Source organism: Myzus persicae, unplaced genomic scaffold (genome assembly GCF_001856785.1).
Source record: "Myzus persicae strain clone G006 unplaced genomic scaffold, MPER_G0061.0, whole genome shotgun sequence".
Taxonomy (NCBI): Eukaryota; Metazoa; Arthropoda; class Insecta; order Hemiptera; family Aphididae; genus Myzus; species Myzus persicae.
Window position 1 is genome coordinate 396,241 of NW_019103967.1, and position 27,907 is coordinate 424,147.

At 28.4% G+C, this 27,907-nt stretch overlaps 1 protein-coding gene across 1 annotated transcript; it reads right to left on the bottom strand.

Annotated features, from left to right (window-relative positions):
* Positions 1-1,026: 1,026 nt before the first annotated feature.
* LOC111037004 (putative mediator of RNA polymerase II transcription subunit 26) lies at positions 1,027-27,815 on the bottom strand. The gene is made up of 6 exons (XM_022319349.1): positions 27,286-27,815; positions 26,087-26,611; positions 12,289-12,412; positions 5,508-5,738; positions 2,006-5,441; positions 1,027-1,939 (listed from the first exon to the last, which is right to left on the bottom strand). Coding segments are annotated over exons 2-6 (4,143 nt in total). The 5' UTR covers positions 26,437-26,611; positions 27,286-27,815; the 3' UTR covers positions 1,027-1,937.
* Positions 27,816-27,907: the final 92 nt, after the last annotated feature.

Consider the following 27,907-nt stretch of genomic DNA (forward strand, 5'->3'; position numbering starts at 1 on the left):
CATAGAAGGGGCAAGTTTTTTTTAAAAATAAAGTAATAAATAAACTTAAAAAATTTAAACGTGCAACAAAAAAAGAAAAATTAATAATAATAAAACAGTAATATACAAAAAGACTTTCATAAGAAAAATAATTTTAAAACGAAACATAAAATCACAGTTTTCGATTAATTTGTCAATAATAATTAATAAATAAATGATTTTCTTAATTTTAATACACAATAGTAATGTTCTAACAAGTAACATCTTATTAGCTTTAAAAATATAAAATATACAGTCTAAATTGTATTTGATAATACAATTGAATATTTTGATTATATACATAATATGTTACATATAATATAATATTTATACAGGTATATCACTATTTGCTTCTCTATTTAAAAAAAATATTTCAGCGGTTGATATTTTAAAATAACTTTGAAAACAAAACGACGTATCATACATCATATTGCAACAAGTCATTTTTTCCCAGTTTTTTAAATTTTACAAAAACCAATGGTATGCATTTAAAAAATAATTTTGTAATGAGTGAAAAAATTAATACAATTTCAAATCTCAAAATAATACGTAAAATGTCAAAAATGCAATTTCAAATATCATTAAAAGTTTTTCATAAAATATCTATGATGTTAATTTAATATTATATGCATATACGTACATATTAAATATATAATATAAATGTATATATATATATTTATATATGTATGTATATTTACAATGATTTTGACAGGTTGCATGAAAAATGTATTCATTTAATGGTTCAATAAAATTTAAGAGACCAATCATGGGTCACTAAATCATGTTTAAGAAGTCATTAGCTACCTATTGGTTCATTAAATGTTTAGTTATTGTTCACGCAACCCGAAGTTAGACAAGTAACAGTTAAACACAAGTAATCTAATAAATTAGATAAGAAATAAAAATTTGACATAACTAGACCAGAAAATAAATATGGGTTGCATTTTAAACAATATATGTTATTTGTAATTGTTCAATGTCAATGTTTCAATTAGACAATGATTGGTGATTTATTATACAAGCAGAAAATAATAATAATTTATAAATATTACATTGCCGTAAGCCAAGGAAAAAAATGATTTCTGTTACTTGATCTTAAAACTGTAAGTACAGAGAATAAAAGTATTTCACATAAAAAAAATTATAAATCATTAGCAGCTGAAGTTCTTAAAAATTTTAATTTTTCCTTTGGTTTTTGGAAAAAGAGTATTGAATATTTGAAGTACTTAAAAATATAATAGTCAATCAATTCAATCGTTTCTTTTAGTAAATACAAATTTGTTAAATTTATTAGTGATTTCTGAAAATTTTAGTACCTACCCAGTTGATAAAATAAATATTTTGGTATTCAAGATATTATCTAAACTTAATTCATTAAACATAAAATAAATAACTAATTTTTTTGACTTTTAATTTAAAGAATAATATTTTAAATGTATTAAATAAAAAATAATTAAATGTAATAACTAATTCAAATTTTATTTATTATTAAGTATTAACACTTAGTTATAAGCTGTTCTATTATACTTGAGGTAATAATTTAGGAAATTTACGAAAGAAGGAAACAGAAAAATATATTCAAAAAGGCTAATTGTTTAATTAAATAGAATATATTCTCAAGAACTTCGGTTTAACGATTATTAATTTTTTTTTAACATAAGTATTAACATACACAAAATAATATTTATAAAATATGCCTCGACCAGAGGAACTATTACATTGTAATAATACATAATAACCTAACTTATTTAGGAAATACTATACAGCTTTTAAAATTATACATGTAGTTTCTCATAAACAACACAATATTGTTATTTTTTTTAATTTTTTTTAATAGGAACTTGTTTTGATGGCAAAGATGTGCATCATTACCTTGTGGTTGGATTTCCTTGTACCAAATATTTGCTTATGATATTGTATCCTAAAAATACATTTTTTGTTAAAGAAATCAACCATTTTATGATCAAAATGTTGTTGAATTACTTACATCTAGGAAATGAATGTTCAATGGAGTACATGTTTGGTGAATCAGAAGCATTGGATATAGTCTTTCTTTCATCTGCTGAATTATCAGACCAATCCACCACATTACTACTTGAAATACAATGAACCATTGGTTGCCTATTTTGCATATCAGATAATGTCGACGACGGTGATAATGCAGCGTCCAAATCAGCTGTTACAGAACTTGACGGCATTTCTGGTTTAGCTGAAGGACTTTGTCCACTCACAGGACTTAAAGTTGTTGTATCAGGTGGACTACCTACATAGGCATTACGGTTTGTAGCAACAATTAGGGCAGGTGTAGATGAAATCTGTAACACTTGTTGTCCAGCAGCAGTTTGCGTGGACACTGAGTGTTTAGCAAATTTTGAATTTTTATCAGAATTTGTTGTAGTAATAATAAAATTCCCTGATGAATTGGTTTTTTCAAGAATGAAGTTTCCACAAAGCTGTTTATCGCCAGAAGTTGGACTGGTAATTATAAAACTTTGGGTTTGCTTCTCGGAATTCATATTATTTAAAATAAAATGGGTGCCACCTGACTGTTGTTTATCTTTAGGACTAAGTATAAACCCTTGTTGTTTATTATCGGCAATAATATAATTTTGACCTTGTTTTTCATTTATAATTAAATTTCCTTGCTCGTTGCCTTGTTGTCCCGACACCATGGTCATTTGCTGTTGAACAATAGTTGTGTTTTGTTGAACTACAGTGGTATTTTCTTGATTTTGTTGAATAGAACATGGTACTACATGTATGTAATCATTTTGCTGCTGATTTCTGTTTTGGTTTTGCGATTGATTAGGGCTCAAGCTGGCTAAAATAGGGCTCAATTGGCCAACACTATTTACGATAAATTGATTACTTTGTTGTGGTCTTTGTTGTGTTTGAGGGGTCCTTAAAACCATTCCAGTGGGTAATAAATTTTGACCAGTATTAGAAAATGGGGATATAACATTTAATTGTACTGCGTCTTGTAGTATAGAATTGTCGGCCATAACTACACCACCTAAATTTGCTGGTACAATGAATTGTTGGATAGCAGGAAGATTATGAACAAGACTAACAGGTTGTATCATATTTGTTATCAGTTGTTGGTTGCCATATTGGGTGGTTTTATTTGGTAGTATTAATGTTTGAACAACAGGCTGATTATAGTTTTGCGGTTGCGGTTGTAATAATACACTAGAATTATTCTGATGATTAGGGGATATTTGGGGTGATTTTCGTTTTTTAGAATTAATAGTCTTGCGTTTGGAATCTGGCGGAGACAATAGATTTGAACCTCTTGGTGAAAATGCACCACTATTATCCATATTTCCTGTAGCAACAGCAAGTTGCGGTACCTGCACTTGATCAACAGTCATAACATTTCCTGGCTGAAGTAGTAAAGTACTTTGACCTCCCTGTAATGTATTTACAAGGACAGTAGGTTGTTGTTGCACTGTTGAAAGAACTTGTGATGTATTAGGTGATTGTATTTTAGTTGACGCCATTATAAATTGTCCATTACTTGTCAATAATATATGACTTGGTTGAATATTTGATTTTTCTGAAGATGTAGGTACTTGTATGCTACTTACAACACTTTGTACCATTTCTAAAGGTGTTTTGGATGTGACTGGTTGTGGTTGACTAGGTGGTAATACTTGGTCTTCAGATGTGTTCACTGTTACCACAGATGTATTAGCTCTACCAGCCAGCACTGAAGTTATAGTGTTTGAACTAGCTGTTCGACCACTAGCCATTGTTGTAACATTTGTTGTGTATCTCGATTTTTCTTGTCTGTATGGTCTTGCAGGAGGAGATAATGGTGAAAATGAATTGGTACTTATTGTATTATTCAGTAAAGCTGTCTGTTGTGCTAAATAGCCACTTGGATCATCTAAAAATGATGGGTAACTGTCCTCTTCAGATGGAGACTTTGATTTTCTACCAAAACTAACAGTTTTAGTATATTGTTTAAGTGGCTTTCGACTTTTTTCTTCTACTCTGGAAACTTGGGGAGTATGATGATGTATAGGAGGCACTCGATCCTCAACCATTTGTTTAGAACTTTGTTGTTGTGATATTTGTTGTTGCAGTATATGTTGTTGTTGCTGTATTTGTTGTTGTTGTATTTGTTGGTGCTGTATTTGTTGTTGTTGTATTTGATGTTGCTGTATCTGTTGTTGCGGTATTTGTTGTTGTTGCGGTATTTGTTGCTGTTGCGGTATTTGTTGCTGTTGCGGTATTTGTTGTTGTTGATGTATTTGTTGTTGTTGTGGTATTTGTTGTTGTTGTGGTATTTGTTGTTGTTGCGGTATTTGTTGTTGCTGTATTTGTTGATGTTTATTAAGCTGCCAGGGAGGTGTTGATCTATGTTGAGGCCTTGAGGGTTTTGTAATTGATTGTATATTTTGTGTACTTATTTGTTGTTGTAATTGTTTAACTTGTGGAGTTTGTGGTCTTATTTGTGGCACCTCAACAGGACTTTGATTATTAATTGTAGTACAAACATTATTCTTTAAATTACAATCCATATGATGATGACACTGTGACTGAGATTGTGGTTCATATTCATATTGTGATTGATATTCTTGTGTTGGATTATTTCTATTGTCTGGATAAGATTCTGAATAATTATTTTGATCTTGGTACATATCTGGATAATATTCATGATTTGTAGATTCATTCTGTCGTATAGGCTGTGACTGTGACTGTGGTTGCTGTTGATATGAGTTTATTTGGTTACCATAACTAGGATTTTGATCACTTGAATTACAATAGTGTCCACAATGACTAGAACAATTGAAACGACAACTCCCTTGAATTCTTTGACTATCATAATTGTTATATTGCATCTGTTCTGTTGGGTACATACTATGTGTATTTTTTTGATAATATTCTTGTGATGCTATTTCATTTTGATATTGTTGGTGATGTGGTTGACATGAAGAGTCCGGTTGTAATGCAGTTGTTTCATGAGATCTACATTGAGGGGAGTTATACCTATAACCATTTCGATATGATTGTTCATATCCTAGGTCTTGCTGGTATGAATGATTTGGGTAGTGAGGAACTCTTGGATTTCCCAAACCCATTGATTGGGATTGGGTATTTGGTATCATTGTTCCTTGAGGATTAGGCATTACATTTTCTTGAGAATTTGGCATCACGCTTCCTTGAAGATTTGACATCATAGCATTTTGAGAGTTAGGCATAATTGATCCTTGAGAATTTGACATCACAGATGAACTTTGGTTTAGTATTGGTGGGGTTTGGGAATTTGGCACCACATGCTGCATACCTTGTGGCATTAATTCTGGTCCTTGAGTATTCAACATAGGTTGTGGAGACTGAGGATTTAACATTGCAGATGTTCCTTGAGACGAAAACCGTGTTTGACTAGGAACAGCAGATTGATCTGGCCATTGCATCTAGAAAAATATAATTTTTACATCATAAACATATTTTTTATAAGTTAATTATTAATAAAGTCTAACTTGATGAGAATTTGGAACTTGTGAGAAGTTTTCTTTTCCGGTTTTTTCCCCTTCATACGGAGGAAATGAATATTGTTGTTGGACACCAGATAGTTTTCTTTTTTTTCGATTTTCTGCCATTTCTAAGGAATATTTGCTAAATCTGTTTTCGGGATGGTTAAACATCATTTTCCTCTTGTGATTGCAAAGATTGGTCATAGTGTTGAGGCCAGACGTAGGTTTCGTCATTACCTATAATTTAAATACATATAAATCTATATTATAATATATAATACATTTTGTATATCAATTTCATATTTAAATATGATGTGTTTGATACATGTAAATAATTGGATAAAAGATTTATATAAGAATTTAATAACATAACAAATAAATATGTGGGAGTGTCACCTTGGGGAATTTTTTGGAGGATAGCAGACTTGTCAAGGACAAGATTTGTGAATGGTTAATGGCTACGCCTTGATAATAATTATGACACTTCGTAAATAAGAAAAAAAATCAAGGTCAAACATCAAATAAATCATTATATGCATGTGTATAAACAAATGTAAAGATCGTGAGATTCGTTAAATATTTCATGACGTCTCATAAATTCCTTATGTCAAAATGTATTTGATAAAAATTATTCAAAAAATTAATAAAAAGAATCTACAGAAGAAATTGAAATTTATTAATATAAATAAGTTACCTAATAGGTACAGCCAAATAATGTAATAATGTCAACAAATAATAACTTACGTGGTTGAAAATAACCACTTACCTAACCAAAACTGAAAATAACGACTAACGAGTAAGTGCTGAACGTAAAATATAATAACATAAAATAGGAATAGAAATGTCTCATCAATATTATTCATAAATCATAAATAAATGTATAAAAGTACATAAATGTTTATGTTAAATCATTATTAAATAATAACTATTAACTTCAGTGAACTTGTGAAAAGTTATGGTATCAGTATTGAACGACTGTATGGTAGTATGGTACATTAGGTACAATTTGTTATTCATTACTATTTAGTTTTAAGTTATTTATTATTTTATTGGTACTGTTTTAGTTCAAAAATAAATATGTTTTAATTAAATTTAAAAAAAAACCTTGTTAAATGAATAATACGTCAAATTGTATGACAATAATTTAAATCCTCAAATGTTTAGCTGGCGCTCGTTTGCAAATTATTAATAGCTTGTTTAATACAATGTATATTTTTATCGTGCGAGCGCTTTGGACGAGTCCCAAAAAATATCATCAAACCTGCAGAATTTGGATTCTTTCACTTTGTCCAAACCCAAAATGAACAACAACATTAGACGATAATTACCACTCAACAAACACCCACACAATATGTAGGGGAAAACAGTAAGAACTAAATAGTTTCGGTCTGCCAGTCACAGACATCTTGGTAATTCGATTGTTGTTTTAAAAATTCGTTTCCGTCGAAGCTAAATATTCAAAAGAAAAATAACATGACCTTCATGGTACTTGATCACAATATATTGTGGGTCTTAATAGTTAATTGTGTATTAAAAGTATTAGCATTTTTAAATAATTAATTTAATAATACTAACCAACCATTGTCATCTTTCAACACATTTTGTATTATTAACTAGGATGCTTAGTGGATCTCAAGTTGTTGAGTCAGTCTAAAAAGTTACCCGATACAAATCTTCGGTATACATCAAATATGTCATTATTATTTACTAATTATTACTACAATTAAAAATGTTATGGATAGAATTTAAAATATGATTTTATTTATTTAAGAATAATTTTATTATAACGTGTTTATAAGCTGGGAATAACAGCATTTAAGTGTTGGAGAGATTTATCTTCTTTCTTTGAGCGGACTAATAAGTAATAACTGCGAACTGCCCTATATGATTGAAATAATGTTGTAAATAAATTATAATTCAGTAATGGATTCCATTGTAAACAATTGGAAACATTGCAAATTTTTTTTTTTTGGAAACATTGTGACAAATGTCAAACAAATTTTTGTCATTTTAGAATTAAGTTTCTCAACTCTTTTCATAGTGATGTAAAATTGTAATACAAATATATAATTACTGGTTCTACTACAATTTTATATCAAACAAATAATAATTATAAAATGTGAAAAATATGTTATAAAAATTATATTTCATTAAAATATATTAAAGTGTAATAATACAATATATCAGTTATCAGTGGCAAATGTAGAAACACTTCAATTGTTAATCAGACTCAATGTTTACTTTTCAATTGTATTGAATTAATGAACACCCATAAAGGATATTTTATTTTCACAATTACATACAAATGAATTAGACGAGGTGTAGGTAAACGGGGGACTGAGCTTTGGTGACTTTTTGATGGTAAAAATAACATAATAAAATAATTATTCGATACTATAAAAAGAACTTAATAATATTAACGTCAGGTAAACCGGTTTTCTTAGAGCTTAAGATTAAACTTCTTTCTTAACTTCTACTAGTAAATAATGATAACATTTCTTGAATGTTACGGTTTTCAAAATTTCAATTTAATAAACTTTATAACAACGTAATTGTAATTATATATTATAATTAATTATTCACTAGCTGTAGAAATCTTTACAAAATCAATTCATATTTTTAATTACAAATTATTGTTTCTTTAATTTGAGATAAAACTATAAAAACTATTTTAAGCTTGATTAGAATATATTTTAGTATGTCCATTATATTAATCGACGACAACTAAAACGTCATTAACGGCGTGGTAGAAATGAAAAGACTGATAAGGATGGTTAACAAATATATAAATAAATGTAATTATATAAAACGTGTCTTGTATCTAGAAAGCTGATTTATTAAATAGCAATTAAATGTTTTCAAACTTTCTAGACGTATAACGTACAATAATTGTACAAGTGGTGTCATATTTGACTCATGAATGATGAATGATTATTTTTAAATATGACAAACAAGCGTCAACCATATAATTTTTTTTTACATTTAAAAACATGTCGTGAATCGACCGTTCAGTACAATGTTTATTATAAAAATTTTACAACTATTCAAAGCAATAAAGTAAGTTTCATATCCAATATTCCAATATTTATTATATTTTTGAACATTATAAAATACTGATATATATATGTTTACCTGCATGCTACAATCGTGATACTTTATACTTAATAATTTATATCGCGGATACTGCAGTGGTAACTGGTAACTAAAGGTTAAATAATTATTAAATTATATTACTACAAAGATTTTTTTGTGAAAATTTAGTCCCATAGTTCTATACTATCATACATTGTGATTGATAAATGGCATCAAGCGTGAAGCGAAGCTATTTATTTGGTATTTCTATATTATTATGTATTATTATGCTTTACGCATAATAAATATGTTGGCTTCGATTTGTCATTAGTCATTACACTTGTTTAACTTAATGCTGTAATTTATATTTATTAGTTACACTTTCTTTTTAAAATTATGTTATAATTAAAATTATTATACATATAGTATACAAATTGACCTTGAATTTCTCTACTTGTTTTATATCTTGAATAAATTATAGGAATTAGAATAATACAAATATTGAAATGGTTAAATTGAAATACAAATTGTAAATCACTTGAACTGTTGTATATTTACTATATATAACTAGTTATTACTTATTAGTTATTACAAATTTACATTCATATTAAATAATAATCAGGTTCTCTCTTTTATGTTTAGAAAGTTTTAAAGAAATCAGTAACATACGTTTTTAAAAAAATATTTAAATAAAGTAATCTAAGATATTCTAAAAAAAAATTTAAAACATCTCATAAGTCACAAAGTCATAACACACCTATTATACACGATACACCAAACATATTAAATTGTATTAGCCATTGCATAAATATATACTAAAAAATCAAAGTAATACAATACATTAATCAATAATCACATAAGTAACCCACAAATTAAACCCAAAGTTTATAAACGTATTAAATTTAGAAGTATGACAAAAAAAATATTATCAAGGGCTGAAATGAAGTAAATTAAGAAAACTTAGTGTTTTTTTTTGGCCTTTGGGGTAGGAATTGAAAATGTTGGTAACGTGTAACCTACAAGTTGAACATTTTATATTTATACTTCCAAGATGAAATATAAAGGGTACCTTTATAGGGCTGGTATATGCATAACGTTGTCGTTGATGACAACTAGTATTATGTTACATTTAAAAACTAATTATGAGTACATGACTTTTACACTTACAATACACATTAATTACTTATTTACTCTACAATAAAAAAAATATTAGACCATCAAATATTCAAATCTTATTAAATAATAAAAGTGTATAGAAAAAAATAATTTATTCATCACCACATAAATTTAATTTTTAAATTAAAAAATAAATAAACTATAAAATACATAGTATAACGGTTGGAAATGCATACGTGATAACTGATAACTATAGTAAAATAACTATTAAGCATGTAAAAATAATAACAAGCGCATTGTCTATGCCCACGATTATGGCGTCCAAATTACAGCGTTAGTTTAGGAACCAGCACCTCACACCTGGTAATACTTATACGTGGTATAGCTGACACCTGCCACCTAACTGCTGCCATATGACGTGTTGACGTGAATGCAAAGGCGCATACATAATATCATATATGCGTGTGCATATTACTGTACAAACTTTCCCGTTAAACAACATAAAATTAAGAAATGAAATGTTTTACAAATTATATACGTTTTTAGGTTGACTTCACTTCATAAATGACTAATATACGAGAATATAAACTTAATTTAAAATAAAGTTCTAAATTTGTGATTGTCCATGATATATAACTTATAAATTTACTTTTCTTTCATATAATTATTGATATAAATATAATAAAAACCGATTTTAATAGGGCATTTTTAATATTTTGTATTCACCTATAGAAAAATATCGTAGAAGAAAAAAATAATAACAACAACTTTAAACACAGGAGTACTAGATTTACTAATTTACTGCTAAATTGTATAAGTTAATACTTGACTTTCAAAATTAAAAGTTTTCTAAACTTAATTTAATTTTGATAATTTAGAGATTAGTAACAATAGTAAGTTGTAATTAATCATACTTATTATTGTAAAATGACCTGTTATTTAAAAATGCATTATAGATACCTACTGAGTATTGGTACTATATATCAAACAGGTATATGTTTTTAGTAAAGCGATTACAAAATAACAATTTTTGAAACTAAATTGTCTTAATAATCCTGTTTTGTTTAGTAAGAGTATTTTATATTACATTGGTCATCAAATATCACAACAGTACACATTTATCGATTTTGTGAGCCTCAATTATAGTATAAGTAATTATTTGTTCATCAAGTTCACTTGTTCAATAATGAATGAACGATGTAATAACGAATTACAATGTATTATCAATTATAATGTCAATAATGGGTAATCCAGTCCGAACGAGGATTGATGAAAGTTGCTTTTATGAGATTAGAATATTAGGATGGTGTAGAATGTAGACTTTATAGATAGAACAATGAGAATGTTTAACGTGTGTGGTCAATATAATGGAAATGTATAGAAGAAAGGGTAATACCATATAATGTTGGCAAATGCACTAAAAAAAGTTTTTCCTAGTAAATGTGCATTGAAAACATCAATACTGCACCAGCTGTACTACTCTACCACTCAACCCCGACCAGCGATAAAATGCTCGATTATACCACGCACTAAAAAAATAAAATACCTCTACAAAATCCTGATTGACTTATTCGGACTTTTTAAATGGTGTTTGTATGAATTCAAATTGGTTTTATACATTACACAAATAAAATGTTGCGTTTCGCGGACAAGCTGTCTTATTCTAATATAGCAATGACGAATGACTAATAAATAAAGAGATACTTTGAAATACATATAATATTGTATATTACATGTACTTATATATTTTTGTGCTCAAGTCAAAAAACGCATTTTTTTTATTTGACCTAAAATATAATACAGTATACACTATACAACGTATATTATGTAATATATTATACTATCATAAAAACAAATTAAATTTGAAGATAAATATTTTCAAAATCATAGTAATTGTTTGAAAAAAAATTAACAGCTTTAATTAAAATTATTATTTTTCATAATTATATTTTAAAATTCAATTACAAATATTGAATATTTTTGTTTAGATAGAATACAATTTTTCCATGATTAATAAGCAAAAAATAAATATATATGATAAAAAAATAAGCCACCTATAGAAAATTTTAATTCACCCCTAAGGTCCCAGAGAGTATGCATTGGAAATTTACTTGGTAGAATTGTGACGTGAAGGGTGACAAAAATTATGTAGGGGAGAATGTTAAAAACGTATGACGTCATTTTTCAACAATCTAAAAAAACGTGACGAATAGTTTCGTTTAAATTAAAAAAAACAACACTCAAGTACATAAGGCTCCAGCAATCTTCTTGCACAATGAATATTTTTAAAATGCTAAAAACATGAAAATAAAGGTTTGAGTCTAGGTTTAGGTATCCCTGGTTTGTCAATAAAAATGCCGAATTTTTTATCAACAGTTACAAACCCGGAATGGCAGCTGTTGGTAAAGATGAAAAAGAGAGAGAGAGTGAGAGTGAGGAAGGGGACTAACACTGTAAGTAACATCTGCCTGTAGGCTTCTAACATTGCTTATAATAAACTGGTATATAAAAAGGGTGAGCATTATAAAAAATTACTGGAATAAGTGAATAACAATTATCAAAAATTATTTTAAATATGAATGAGTATATATTTCATTACCTTTGCGTCGAAATTAAAAACGTGTTCACACTGAAAAGGGCATTCAAGTCCACATTTGCATGTACCCTGAGTTTGCAAATATATTTTGGCTTGATCCAACGAATTTAGAACTGCGTTGCTAGGACTGTAAAATAAAATAACGAATTATTATTATAAAATATATGTAAAGTAATTATATTAAGCATTTTAACTTTATATGCTAAAAAACTAAACATCATATTGGGTAAATTAAAAACAAAATATTATTAAAACAATGGTACATTTACAAACAAACGAAATATTAACTAAAATAATAATACCAAATAATTAATCAATACATTTAAGTAGGTAATTTTTAAATAATTTAATAGTTAACCCAAACGAATACAATTTGAATAATTTTAAAGTATCACCGACTTGCTTTAATATTATCATACCTAACCAACAAATAAACTATTTAAATTCCAGTAAGTAATATTATCATTAATTCATTCAAATTTATAAAACATTGAAAATTATTATCCTTTAGAAAACGGATATTGTTGAAATTATTTTAAGGGTAGCGAGAAAGGTTTCTAACCAAAAGGAAACACGCACAGTGCTCACCCTCAAGTGTTACGGTTCAAATAACTATCACCCTTCTAAATATAAGTATATAACAATGTTCTTTAAGATATAAAAAGTTTTTTTAGATTCTTTGTGATAACATTTTTTTAACTAATAGTTAAGTATAATATTTAATGTATGAAATTATTTTATATTTGTTTAGGTTATTGTTGTAATAAATAACAATTCGTATTAATTATAAAATTAAAATATTTGTTTTCATGTTTTATATAACGTAGTTCAATTCTAATAATTACATTTTGATACATGCTGTATGCCTGTATGTCATATAATATTAGTAAAATTGAATATTTTCGATAAATCTTGACAGCTGGTTATAAAAACCGGTTACTAAGACCACGATGAAATTTTAATACAGGAATCGTACTATTTAAATTATCGTTAAGAACAAATAAATACATGAAATATTTAAGAACTTACGATATTGAATAGTCCTTGAGATTAATACTAAACGAAAAACTATATATCATAAAATTATCATGTTCAATTACATTTAAATTTTTGAAATTATCATATCTAAATAAAAGCGAATTACAATAAGCACTTTAATATTAAGTGTATAAATATGGTATTTTTAATACTGCAATTAAGACATTTTATTTGTTTGGTATTTAGTATTTATCATTAATATTCTTATTAGTTCTAACAAATAAAACTAAGTTTATCATTTTTATTTTTTAGTATTATGTTTAAACAAATTCGTATACGTATTATTTAATTGGATGCATAACTTAGATTAAAAACAATGTATATAAAACAACTTATTAATATTCGTTAACTTAATAATAATTTGATCAATTTTTCTATATAGCTTCCTTAATTAAAATACATTTTTTTTAAAACAAACCAAAATGGATAGGTTAGGTAATAAAGACTAACTCTCGTAGAACTGTTTTCTAAAATAATCTGACAAAATAAGTGATTAATTTTGATATTAAAAATGATACTTTAATCTTATCAAACATATTAAACAACATACATGAATAAAGAGTATTTGATAAAGTAAGTGTCTATAGTAACATCATAAAATCTGACATATTTATTTAACCGTTGAAGTATAAACTACCTACCTACCTACAATTAAATATTAATGGATTGCTTTTGTTTTTTTCTCCGAGTATCGCTTCTTTCATTAACATAAGTGGGTCAAAACGAATGCCTAAGGAACATTTGAAAACAATGTGGTCGCAGTTATGTTGTAATGCTGAGAATTTTCAAAGGAGTGACCGGTTATTTTAGAATTAAGTACAAATGATTACACAGACAATAGAACACAAGATGACGAAAGAAAAACCACGCCCCGAAAATCATAACAAGCTATTTGTACCTAAAGCTTGGTGTTAAAATTCAAAATTAGTAGCGTTCTTCAATACGCCTACTGTCCGTATGCAAATTGGGCAACCTTGTACACAATAAGATTTATTTTCAAGTTTGATCAACATAAAACCTGGGAGGTATATCGCAGTGATCCGTTTGTTATTGCTTAATAAACGAGTTTCAGTTGTATTGCATCAAGTCAGTTTTCCAAATTTCTTCCTACATCCGAATCATTGATTACAACATTACAGCAAAGATGTTGAATGCAAATTATAATAGCCTAAAATTATGGCATAATTTAATATATAACACGTGTTAATCCAAATTGTTCACAATATTTAATATTAAAAGTATACATTTAAAATAGTATGATAAGTAATTAGACACAACAATTATCCAACGACCGGCACTAGACTTCTCAAGATGGTAGAGATTCATAAAATGAATTAAGTCACAATTTAATTGGGTACTAACTATAAATTATTATTATATTATTTTGTTTCATAATAATGAGAATTTATGGCATTACAAATTATAATAAATACAGTTTTTTAAGTTTTAACACATTACTCTGCGATTCTGACAAAAAAAGTTGAATTAGTTTATTTAATTAACAACATAAAACTTTGATATTATTAGTGATAATATTTTAGTTTATTACCCCGTATATTTAATATTTATACAATATATCTGTAACATGTTCATTTAAAAATGATAACAATTATAACTAATTAATTATTTTGATATACCTAATTTAATAAATATATCTACTCAATATACGAGTATATTATTGAAATATTTGTTTTATTAACACTATATTATATTATAAATATTAAGATGGTTTTATTTATGTTGGCCAACCAGTATTTACGGAGCAACTAACAAGAAACAAATCGCAGTGAAAAGGTCAAAATCGTGACCGATCACAAGATTGAAGATCTTATACAATAATACATTTTATTTGACACTGTAGCATTTTTAAATACGTATTTCGTATTAATACACTCTCCAACTGGAATATTAATATAATCTATTATGTTTTATGAATGATACGTTAACACTTAACAGGATGCCACGCCAACGTGTGCAGTCTCCGTCTTACAGACGAATGCGACACAGAAAATTTGAGTTTAGCAGTTCCAATTTTATGGAGGTAGTAACCTTTAATAATAGAGTGAAAGGACCTATTATCAAGCTTAAAAGTTAGAAAATTATCTGTTTTCATATAAGTTTTTTGCGACACTGTATTTTTAAGTAAAGTATGAGTGTATAAAGTATTTAAATTTAAAAATTCTGATAACTTGTTTACAAATTAAAATATATTGTAAAAAAACCCATGTGAAAACACAGTTAATTTTCTTACCTGTAAGTATGATGAAAGTTAAGTTAACTACATTATTAAAGGTTACTCCCACACATTGCAGCGGTAGCGATAGCGTTAAAAATGAATCCGAACATAATTTATCGCCACCGCCGAGACAAAATAATTTTACCGCCACCGCTGCGGTGTATGGACCTTTAGTTATCACACGAAATTGGAAATGCTGAAAACAAATTTACAATGTTGTACGTTTATACAGAGGAAGATACGAGTGTGTGGCGTTCTTTTATAAGAAATTCGTCTGCAAACACTTGCCAAGTGCCAACTCCCTCGTTTTAAGGTAATTTAAAAATATTTTATACAGTTTGTTTGATAATTCATTAAAGACTATAAATAAAAATGTTTATTGATTTTGTCACATTAATAGTATGTAATAATGTATCATTATTATGTCAATTAGGTTACATTATTAGTGCTTATTATTAATTATTATATTTGAAACACCGCATTAATTAAAAAAGGTTGTATTTAACGGCTTTTATACGTGCCCGGTGTCCAGAATCTAGATCTCCTAATAATTTCAAATACCTTTTTAAAGCTATGCAAATAAATCTGTCTATATATTTTGTTCGTGATTTTGGGTAGTAAAAGGATCTGACGATTTGGTGAAGGTATATTTACAGAGAAATTGATGGACAGTGGTCGTGGTATAAGTCATCTGTGCCAATTAAAAGTGTACGGTCGTCACGACTGTCACAGTCGTGAAACTGACGAACGGCACGACTTGTTAGACGGTTTTGTTACTTTAGAGAATAGAAGTAAGTAATCTGTTACTTAGAAGGAAGTGGGCGGTTAAGAATGTTTACAAGCCTGTTATGTGTTAATGATAGAGAATGATGTTCCAACTTGATCGAGAACGAACATAATAGTAAAACAAAAGATGATTAACTAAATATATATAATATACTGTATAGCATAGTATCATCAAACAAAGTAATTTTAGACGTATAGTAATAATAGTTTCTTATTTCAATGTGAAGGATTGCTAAATTTCATATTTTTATTTAAATAATAATTAAAAACCATGACTTAAATATTTCTTAAAACATTAAATTTTAATTTATCAAAACAATGTGTTTATTTGCCAACAAATAACAACAATGGTATGTTATTAGTTTATTAATTATTAGATTTATGAAAACAAATATATATTATATTATAAGAATCATTTCACATTATCAAATGGGTCTAAATTTCCTATAAAGTTCATAAAATATTTTATACAAGATCATTGCCACGATTTCTCGTCGCAAATATTACAGGGCAGAGAAAAATGTATTGTATACAAGGCAATTAGGCCAAAAGCCTAGTCATAGCTTAACAATGTGCCATATCCACTACGCGGTGAAAGGTTCAATGAACTATATTTACAGTAGAGTAAATTTCATTATTTTGCTAAGTGAAAGTATGTTCGTGTGTTTAAACAACTAAAAATAAAAATGTCACGAATCTTAAATATCTAGGCATCTAATAGAAACAGATAGGTAGGCGATATTATTGAATATCTTGAATATTTACAACCTATTTATAGATGAATATTACACTGTAATCTCATGCATACTCATTACTTATAAGAGATACTGTTTTAATTTTTTAAAAGGTATCCTAAATTATAAATTTATCTATTACTAATTAGTAATTACTATAATAAGAAAAAAAAAAACTCATTAATTGTAATTGCTAATTCTCTATGTTTATCGTAAATCATAAATTATCAGTAATTACAGTTTAAAGTATTTTTAATAAAAAAAAATGTATAATAATAATACATTTTTTATTCTATTACTAATATTTTTATTACAATTCTAGTAGTTATTAATTACACACAAATGAACAATATGTAGAACGAGGGATAACAATTGGAACACACGATTTGATTTAAAACTATACGCATATCACAAAATCAGTGTGTTTTAAAAAGCATTTTATTGTACATGCATTTCTCTATTCTCACGCAAGGTTCATTACATGACCTCACTCACCGTACTTGGTCGATTATGATTATGATGGCGTAGAGTTGATAAAAAAATATTACAATACACTCATGATCGGGGTCACGCGACAGCCTTATTCAGCTTATAAATCAAATTCGTATTTGGATTTTGGGGGCCGTCTATATGAATCCTTCTAATAATAATACTAATAAGTTATTATCTGATATCAAATTACTGATATCAATATTATATGAAATTACCTGTACGGCTATAAAGTATTTTAAATATTAATATATTATTATAATTATTAACTACCTATTAATTTTGTTGCAAAAACTGCGAAAATGTATTTTATTATACCAAAGTATGAAGTACAATTTTTATTCTAGGTTTTTAAATTGTATTAGCCCATGCAAGCCATGATTTATTAACATTTATTTTATCAATTTTAATTTTCTAATCTGTTTCCTTTTATCTTTGACTACTTTACAGATAAAGTTGAAAGTGTATAGACAATAGGCATGTGCAATAAAATATGTACACCTTAAATGATACTCTATGATCTGTAGCACGCAATGCGGCGTTCACGAACTTGAATGACAAACAACGTTAACCCTCTGAGAGTTGAGACAGTTAGAAATGTGTTACTAAATAACAAAATATGGAAAAAGACACCGAATCAAAAGTTATTTATCGTAACAAGTGAATTTTATCATACTCAATATAGGTATAACTGAAATTACTACACTGATAAAAACAATAAAAAAGTTATTTGTACAGTTCTTATTTTTTTTCACCAATTTCTCCTAAATAAATGTAATTGTAAGTATGAGATTAATAGTAAATAATAATAATTTAATGTAATATAATACAAAACTAAATGGGTTAATATTTATTATGAAAAGAGGATTAAGTAAGTTGTTTTTCTATTTATTTAGAAATATTAAAAAAATATAGGTAAGTATAATTAGGTACTGTAATTAGGTATTGCAGTAATATATCTCAATTTTTCAAATAAATCATAGTCTTTTTGATAAAGCATATAATTTAAACGAAACTGATCGTAAGAATAGTTTGAAAATATCTACCTATGGTAAATGGATTCATCATCATCAAACTTTTGGCGATGAAAAAAAAATAATAAGTACTTATATACCTACTATATTATAATTTATAATATTTAATGTCTATTTAATTTATTTACATAAAAATAGTGGACACGTGTGCAACCTGTAAATATAATATGGGTGCACCTTCACTAATGCTCATAGTGTTGAGTTTATCTTTAAACTTTAGATCTTATTTATAATATAATAAAATACCACGTATGTATAACTCTATTTCTGTGCTATGCATTCCTCAAGTTACATTAAAATGCGATAATTCAACGCACGAACTAATGTATATAATATTATAATATTTAATACCGCGATGAAAACATTTTGACTTGACGCGAACGCAATATTATATATACCCTATCTAGTAGTTAGTACCTATCGTACATAAATGAAAGGTAAAAAAAATCATTTGTCCGTTGCATTTCGTGTTCAAACAGCTTGCACTCGTTTTTTTTCTTTCTTATTTTTCCCGCCCCTCTATACACACGCGTATGTATAATGCGCGGACCGGTTTATAGAAACGCATTCTTCTTTTTCTCCTCTCACAGCAGCGGCGGCGGCGATGATCGGAAAAGAAAATACCGTGAACTGTGGAGGCAGACGGCAGCGGTGGTAATATTGCACTGCCCGTCGAGCAATTGCACAATTCGAGCGAGCCGCAAACCGGTTTCACGCGTCTCTCGTGCTCGCGCTCCTCGTCCGCCATCGGCGGACCTGTCAAAAGTGCATCGATACGTGTACACCAGTTCTTGCCATTTATGGGCCGCAGCCAGACGGATCGTCGGGGGTACCGGGTAGATATGCTGTGTATAAGAACGGGAAAATTATCGGGGAAAAAAATAACAAATAAATAAATAAAACAAACACGAAAAGACGAAATTGATCAGTCGTTTGGAAGCGACGAAAATTAATTTGTGTAAGTCGTGAGGCAGGAGCAGGTAAGAAGGGAAGGGCGTTTAGCTATGCAGCTCGTGTGTGTGAGTGTAGGGCGTACGATACTCCGGAAACGACTCTTCAAAAGGCTAAACATCAATAAAGCGCATTAGGTGACGACGACGGGTATACACGGGGTTTATCCGGGTAAAAAGTCGTCAGGGGGTGGTAAAGGGGTTCTCGGCGGATGAGAAGCCCTCTCTATTGGATCAAATGTCGTAACATTACATAACCCAAAAGAAAACCAGAGCCGCCGCGGGTGTGGGGATGGCGGTCGCGTGCGACTGTGTGTGTTCTTCCAAGGGGGTAAATCAATAAGACGGACCCGGAGGCGGCGATCACACCGGGCGGAACCACCGGCTGCCTGTTGTAGTTGTAAAGGGTATAAGTGAAGTTTACGGACGGTAAATCCCTGCGCGCCTCCACCGAACCGCGTATCAAAATATCTCTAAATTACACTATTGACTACGTCGCCGTCGACAACAACGATGCGATTAAGGAGATACAAAAATAAACATATAAAGAGCGGTCGAAAGTATTTCACTTCAAGTTTCACTTGAATTACTAAACTATAACCACGACACGTATAAATTAAATTATAATAAAGTAAAATGATATCAAATAATTAATACACCATCAAGATAATTAATTAATTGACAATAATCATTAACAACAATATGTTAATTATTATCAACTTTTATAAATGCATGCATGAAAAACGAATGAAAATCGTTTCTAATTAGTTTATTTTATTATTTTATTTATTGTGCCATAATATTTTGATAATAAGCTTTGAAATAAAACAAAATTTTGAATTACTCTAATAAAAATGTCCATTAAAAGTTTAAATAGCGAGTTAAGCAAGCCTTAATATTTCATGTCTCTAAGTTAAAAGGGTCTAATGTTACAAACGGTCGATTAACCGTATCACGACCAAATTAAACCGTCTCACAATCCGCGCAATTCTAAATCCGAAATTAACGCAGTTTGAGAAGTAAAGCGGCAGCAAACCATCCATCAAATACACCCTCTTGTCTTTTCCTCCGGTTTCTAACCTGTAAATCCCGTATTTTGTGTACCAAGATTTATGGGCATTCATCGTCTCGTTCAACTTACGTTCCTATAAATCGCACAGACATACGTAAGTATGAAGACGAAAAAAAAAGGTAAAAATAATTCGTTTAAATAATTTGGCTGAAATAAGACCTGAGGTAAGTAATAAATTAAAATGGAATCTACTATATTATACATATTTCCGTGTTCGATAGAATAGAAAATAAAACATTGTAAGACATCCCTACAGCTTTCTTTATTACAAGAGCAGTATCAATAATTCTTATACATATACCTTCCTTTTAATACGAAGAAATGTGTTTTCAACGATTTATTTGTTGAAACATTTTATACTAATAACAAATTACGAGTATATTATTTTGGGAAGCCCTAAAACGGTAGCAAATCGTTTAAAAGCTGCCGAAGCGTCCTTGGGGTGGGTGGGATGCCTTTAATATACTGTGACGTCACTCATGGACGCTTTCAGCCACAGCCGACAGTTAATTGACTCGGTTAGCCGGTAATCAATACAGTCCTGAAGGAGCTACCTGGCGGCAGCGGCCCTTAACTCGATAAAAAAGACGACAAATCGTGAGAATAGCCCTTTTTGTTGCAACAACAAACACCAGCTGAGACGCGTTCAGATTTAATTAGCCACTTAAAAACAAATCAGCTTTCTACTATAAAAATAATTGTTTTTATTTTTTATGAATCTTTAATATAAAGTTTTAACTCATAATTATCATCTTGTGGGAGTCAGCACCTATTTATTAAAGGGGATAGGCTGGCAATTCCTAGTTCCGCTAGACGCGCTGTTCGTACGGAAAGGATATAATCAAACCATTTCGACAGTCAATAACAATCATAATTCATAAGCCTTGAAAAATTGTCGGAGTTTGATAATTTTTTTTTTTATTATTTGAAGGAGTAAAACTATTTAAGTCACATTGGACTACTATTTTTGAATTACCTTTAAATAAGGCTAGAAAAATACTCAAACAAATTGTAACTATTTAGATGTTTATTGCAAATTCTAAAACAACATGTATTGTCTTTTAACTTTCAAAAAAAATGTCCGATATCTGACTACTTCACGAAGCGTTAGTTTTTTCTGTGATATTTAAATAAATATTCATGATATTATACCCTTAATTTATTTTAAAGAAACGGACATAGGAGATAGCACAAGTGCTTCAGTCAAAATGGCTACAGGCACTTTTTTTTATATAGCTGTTAATTTTTAGTTAATAAGTACCTACGTACTTAACTTAATATCTAAACATAAGAAAAACTTTAGAGTAAGTATACAATCGTTGATAATCTATATTACTAGATTCACAATCAATATTTACGATTTGTCACATCTGCGTTAAGTATTGCATTTACGTTAATTCGGAATACGAAGTCAAAAATTCAGTGTATAAAATTCGAATCCAAAAATAATTAATTTGATTCATCAAAAATATTGACACATTGTCATTAACAAACTCCTTTGATGGCATAGCCAGTATTCTGGTTTAAGAAGGGGCAACATTCTTTTCTATCAAAAAGCTTAAAAAGAGTTCTTCATAACTCATAGTCATAAATCTTTATTATAAAGCAATTTAAAATCACCAACAATCAATAGGTAAGATTTTTATGAATATACCATGGTATATCAACTAGTTTGGCAGTGAAATAACTGAATAAACGATTAACAATTTTTTCGAAAAAAGATTTTCTTAGATTAGTCTCTATTCATTTATTTATTAGATATTAAGTTTACAATCTTTTATTAAAATAGTAATTTCAATTTTAATAATATTATGTACAACAATTAAATATAATAATCGAATTGTTGTTATTGGATATTGAGTTATTTTTAATGTTTTAAGAACTAGTAAAAATTGAAAAGAAAACATATGGGTATCGTTATCAAACCAATAGACTCCCTCACTAAATCTAAAAATAACACAATAAATACAACCCTAAATTGCTAAGCTTTTAAAATAGAATTATAAAAATATACTGTCGATAACTGTATGTAAATTACATTTGTATTTAAACTTATAAAAAAAAACTCTACAATTAAGAATGGTATTCATTTATTGATAACTCACAAATACTTTGTTTGCTCGATTGTATAGATTCATCGGATTACCATCATTATAATTTAAAAAATATATTAACAAATAATAAATTAAAAAATTACAGTGGAATAAAATAAATGAATGTAATATTTAATATTTGAAAGTCTAGAAACTAAGCTACCAATAATCAATTGAACCCCTTTTTCCCATGTAGTAGATTAGAATTTTCAAGCCGTTACAATTAAATTACACAATGACAAAGCATCATTCTTTTAAAAACCATAAGGTACACAATACACACGAAAAACACGTTAGGTATTTGTTTGTAAATAAAATACTTAAGAGGGCACATCCTTATAACACATAATCAATCTTACATATGGTCCACGTAACATATTTGAGTTCAGCAGTTCAAATTATGTGTCATAAGATTTAACATAAAAGTGAATTGACCAATTATCAACCTTAAAGCTAAAAACATAATTTTTGCGATTAAAATGTTTAATCAAGTTATACTTATTAATATGTAAAATATTACAGTTAAAAAATTATCATAACTCCCTTAAAAATTAAAATATTGTAAAATAACTAGATAATATAACAGTTTTCTTACTTAGACGTTTGAATTTAAGTATTTCATTTAAGTTTACTACAAAAATTAAAACTACTGAACACAAATTTGGTAAATTGTACTTCCGTAAGACGGAAATACAGGTGAGGGTGTGGCGTCTCTTATTAGTATGTTTGAACCTTTCCAAACAACAATTCGTAAGTGTTATTTTTATACTTCAGATGACTGTCATAATCCCAAGTGAAATAATATTTGAATAAGTAAAGACACATATTATATGGGTCATTAGTTCATAACAAAATTGGTGTGGGATTATTTATGGAAAGGAACAACAGTAGCCATCGAAGTATTTTCATATTATTATGAAGTAATTTAATAGAGCACGTCATTTAAAATATGTTGACCATTAACGTTTTGAAATATTAAACTGTATAATAAAATAGTATTATTACATGATATATGTAATATGTATGTTAGAAAACAAGAAACATCAATAAAAATAAATAAAGAATTATTCATAAAATACAAATATTATTATCAACTAGTTTTTATGTAACAACTAAAAATAAATCTTTGATCTATTATTCTATGATGATACATAAAGGTATTTCTCTTATAACAAATTATTTGAATCAGATTTGAATAAGACACTTTAGAAATAGGTTTACCCTTTCAGTGACCAACTAAACTGGTTTATTACAACAAGGTTAATCACTTCAAACACACGTAAAAATAAAGGATCACTAAAAAAATTAAACCAGTCGTAAGCGATTACACTCAATTTAGTATTTTTTTTCTTCTTTAAATAACTTGGACACATTTTTTTGTTCAGCTGGTGAACGTTTAGAGGTACCCGACAACTTCTTCCTTCATTACTTGTGAGTGGTGACCATGAACATAAATTTTGTATTTCCTTTTTTAGTAGTCTAATGATAATTGAATTAGAATCAGTTGTCGGTAATTATATAAGATATATTTAGAGGTCGAAATCGTATGGATTAGTAGTGATGAAGGTTAGATTAGGTACTTACTAGTATTTGGTAATGACATTAAAGTACATCTTTTGAAATATATAAATAAATAAATTATAAATGTAACTTGTGAGGGATATAAAAAATTGAACAAAATACGTCAATGTTATTCATTAAGTGTACAAAAATAACTCAAGAAATTATAAACAAAATAACATACGTTTTTAACACAGAACTTAATATTAATAAAATATTTGGTTAATTTTGTAAAGCCTCAGTTTAGAATAAACCCAAAATACATTCAATTAATTTAATCATATTTTTATTTTAAATAATATTTTTTTATTATTTTTTTTTTTTATTTATTTTTTTTACAATTTAGTATTTACAAATAAAATAACATGAAACGAAATGATATTTGGTAAAAAAAACAAACGACTATTTTCATAAATTGTACTGCGGTAGTTTAAAATTTAAATCATTTTGAAGTAATAAATAATGTTCCGAGAAAAAAATGTACGACAGCGACGCGGTTTCATAAAATAAGGATATTATCAATATCATCTGTTCTCTACACTTCGTTTTACAAATTTACCAGGGTTGTAAAATGGGTAGCCGGTTGCGGTCAATGGTCATGGCGTATTATACTTCTATAGAAGTCAGATACACGTCTTTTTGTGCATAAGGAATGTCCGGTATAATTTACAATATTAGGGTGTAATTTTAGGGGAAAAAGGTCTTTTAAGCCTGGAAGCCAGGTGATTTGTATTGAAACCTCATGTTTTCAAAAGAAAAACGAATCTTATACAGTAGTAAATCAAAGACACCCCATGGTGTAAAATAGTATTTTAGGTCAGAATTTCGCCGACACAGAAGCAGACATTTCCAATAACCCACCATGAGGATAATAGAGGTTAAATAGGGACTTTAAAGGATAACGTATTATGGTATTAGTGCTTTCATTTTCAAATCATTGTTTTAACTATTGGAAATAAGATAATATACCTAACGTAATACTTTACTAAACACCTACTGAAAATAGTTTTACTCAAATAATTCAAACACTTGAATAAATACAAAAATAGGAATAACAATTCGACGTTGGGAAACATTTTACATTTTGAATAACTCATTTAAATAATACAAATTAAAAAATAAAAGTTCCCTTTTACATTAGCCATAATCTATAAATTATTAAATTATTAATTAATCCACTAAATAAAACACTTTTTTTCATGCCACTTTTAAAAACCATGTTTATTGTTTACACTGCCTTCGACAGAGTAATATTTACAGTGATCTTCAAAATTAGAATAGCAGTATAGAATAAAAATTAATTACTAAATAAAATTAGCACAGTTAAATATCTTATTAGTTAGTTCACTTAGAAGAACTTACATTACATGACATTACATTATTTAAGTGTTAAATTAATTTACTGAATAAAAAAAAACTGTTAACACTTAGTTGCTTGTAATAGGGTAATAGGTATATCTTTGAATTAAATATATCAGTAAGTAAAAATTATTTACCACGCATAAAATTTAAAATGATTTAAAGATGATTTATCTATACATAACTGCTCATATTTTTATTACAGCAAGTGAAAAATAAATATACTGTTTAAAGTAGGTATATGAATTTTTTTCACTAGAACTCAATTTGAAAATTTGTTTAATACTTTTATCCTACCAAACGATTGAAATAATATACTTCACTAAATACTTCTTTAATAAGTTAGGTATTATCTCAAGAATTGAATTCAACAATGAATTGAATTACTCATTTTATAAAATTAAAAATTATTACTAAGTATTTTTTAATTATATTCCATGTTAAATTTACCTTATATAGTTTATGACTCCTTTATTGTAGATTCGTCTCCATCCTGTTGGTACAGTAATTGAAGACACAAAAGCTGCTGGGGTTGAAACAATGTTATTTGTCAAAGTGACAACTGCAGTTGAGTTAGGACACTGATAACTTTTATCACACTCACTGTTGACAATTTGATTATTATCGGTCGAGTAACAGTAACCTTTAGGCACTTGGTTCATGTTAGCGGCAGTCGCCGGTCGAGCGACGACGCCATGACTACAAGTTGAATCATTAGACGCGCACCGATATCGGGCGTTTGGGTCTGTGAACAAGGGCCCAGCAGATTGCAGTGGCTGGTCGGTTGATTCGGTCGTCATGCCGTATCAGATGACCGACATAAAGTGCGTAAAGGCAGAGCGAGGCATTTTTCAGATTATTCATGGAGGCTTTTCCTTGTCCGAATATGCTGCCGCAGCTACCATCACTGCACAGTTGATATGGTAGAGTATGACCGACGCATGACGGATGTTCCAAACATATCCCTTTGATTTTCTATAATAGAAAGATAAAATTGAAATAAGTAAAAACATAAAGTCCTGATTTTTGTCATTTTATTAAAAGTAGTAAACAAGGTAATAAATATAAAAATAATAACTAAAAAATATATTAAGTAAATAACATAATGCATACGAAGATGGAGATCTATGTTAAATCTAGATCTATCATGACTTGTGATACATAATCATTTACAATTTTGAAAATTATATAATACGAAGTTTGGTAAGAATATGGTACTTATATAACCGTACCTATATAACATTATTATTACTAATATATTGTTGAAGAACTTAGGCAGTGCGTAATAATAGCTTTGTGAGATAAATATTGTTTAAGAAATGCATCTACCTAAATATTATAAACAATAAAAAATACAATGTGCAAAATATTGTCACAGTTGAAAAAAGGATAAGTGAAATAAGGTTTAGAAAACGAATTTAAACAATTTTCAAATTACATGGGAAATAAAGCATACTCATAGGCTACATATATATAGGTATGTATGTGTGCATTTAGGTAAGTACGTATGATAAGAAAAAAAACAATAAGTAAATCTTTTAACAAAGTTTATAAAATGATACACAAAAGCTAATTAAAATGAAATTCAACCGAATAATTATTAAGGAAACCGTTTTTTCCCTCGCAATTTTTAGCATTCATTCACTCACCTGCATGACTTTTGACACTCATCAAAATTTTTGAAAAATTGTCGTGGATTTCGTTTAAGTTACAGCTGCCCAAGTACCCATCGGATTTCCGATTGGAAACCACGATGAAACACGTAACGCATCATTAGAAAATACGTTTAGTATAAAATTATTCACACAGCGATATGTAATTATAACTTAAACTTTAAAAAGATATCACGATTGTGATACAATAATTATTAATTATTATGTTATTAAAAAACGTTGCAAGGGATAACAAAACAACATCGTTGGACGCGCACAAGCCACACTTTTTCGCGACGAGTAAACAAACTTAAAAAGCAATACGTTTAAAGTTTAAACCATTGATAAAAACAAAAAAAGAAATACGTGCTCTATATATATTATTTATTTTTATTATTTTATCCAGAGGAGCAAAAACAACCGAAAACCGAATTAAAATTACAGTGACGCCAGAACAACGCACATACGTACGACGGAGGGGTAAGACTGGTGCTGATGTTGTGTACATCAGTACTTGCGTAGTCGCGTTCACGAACGGGTGATGGCCGACGGGTGTGCGCAAGGGCGACCTTCGATGCAACGCGATCGGCCCGCCACCCGCGGCCGTTGTACGTACTAC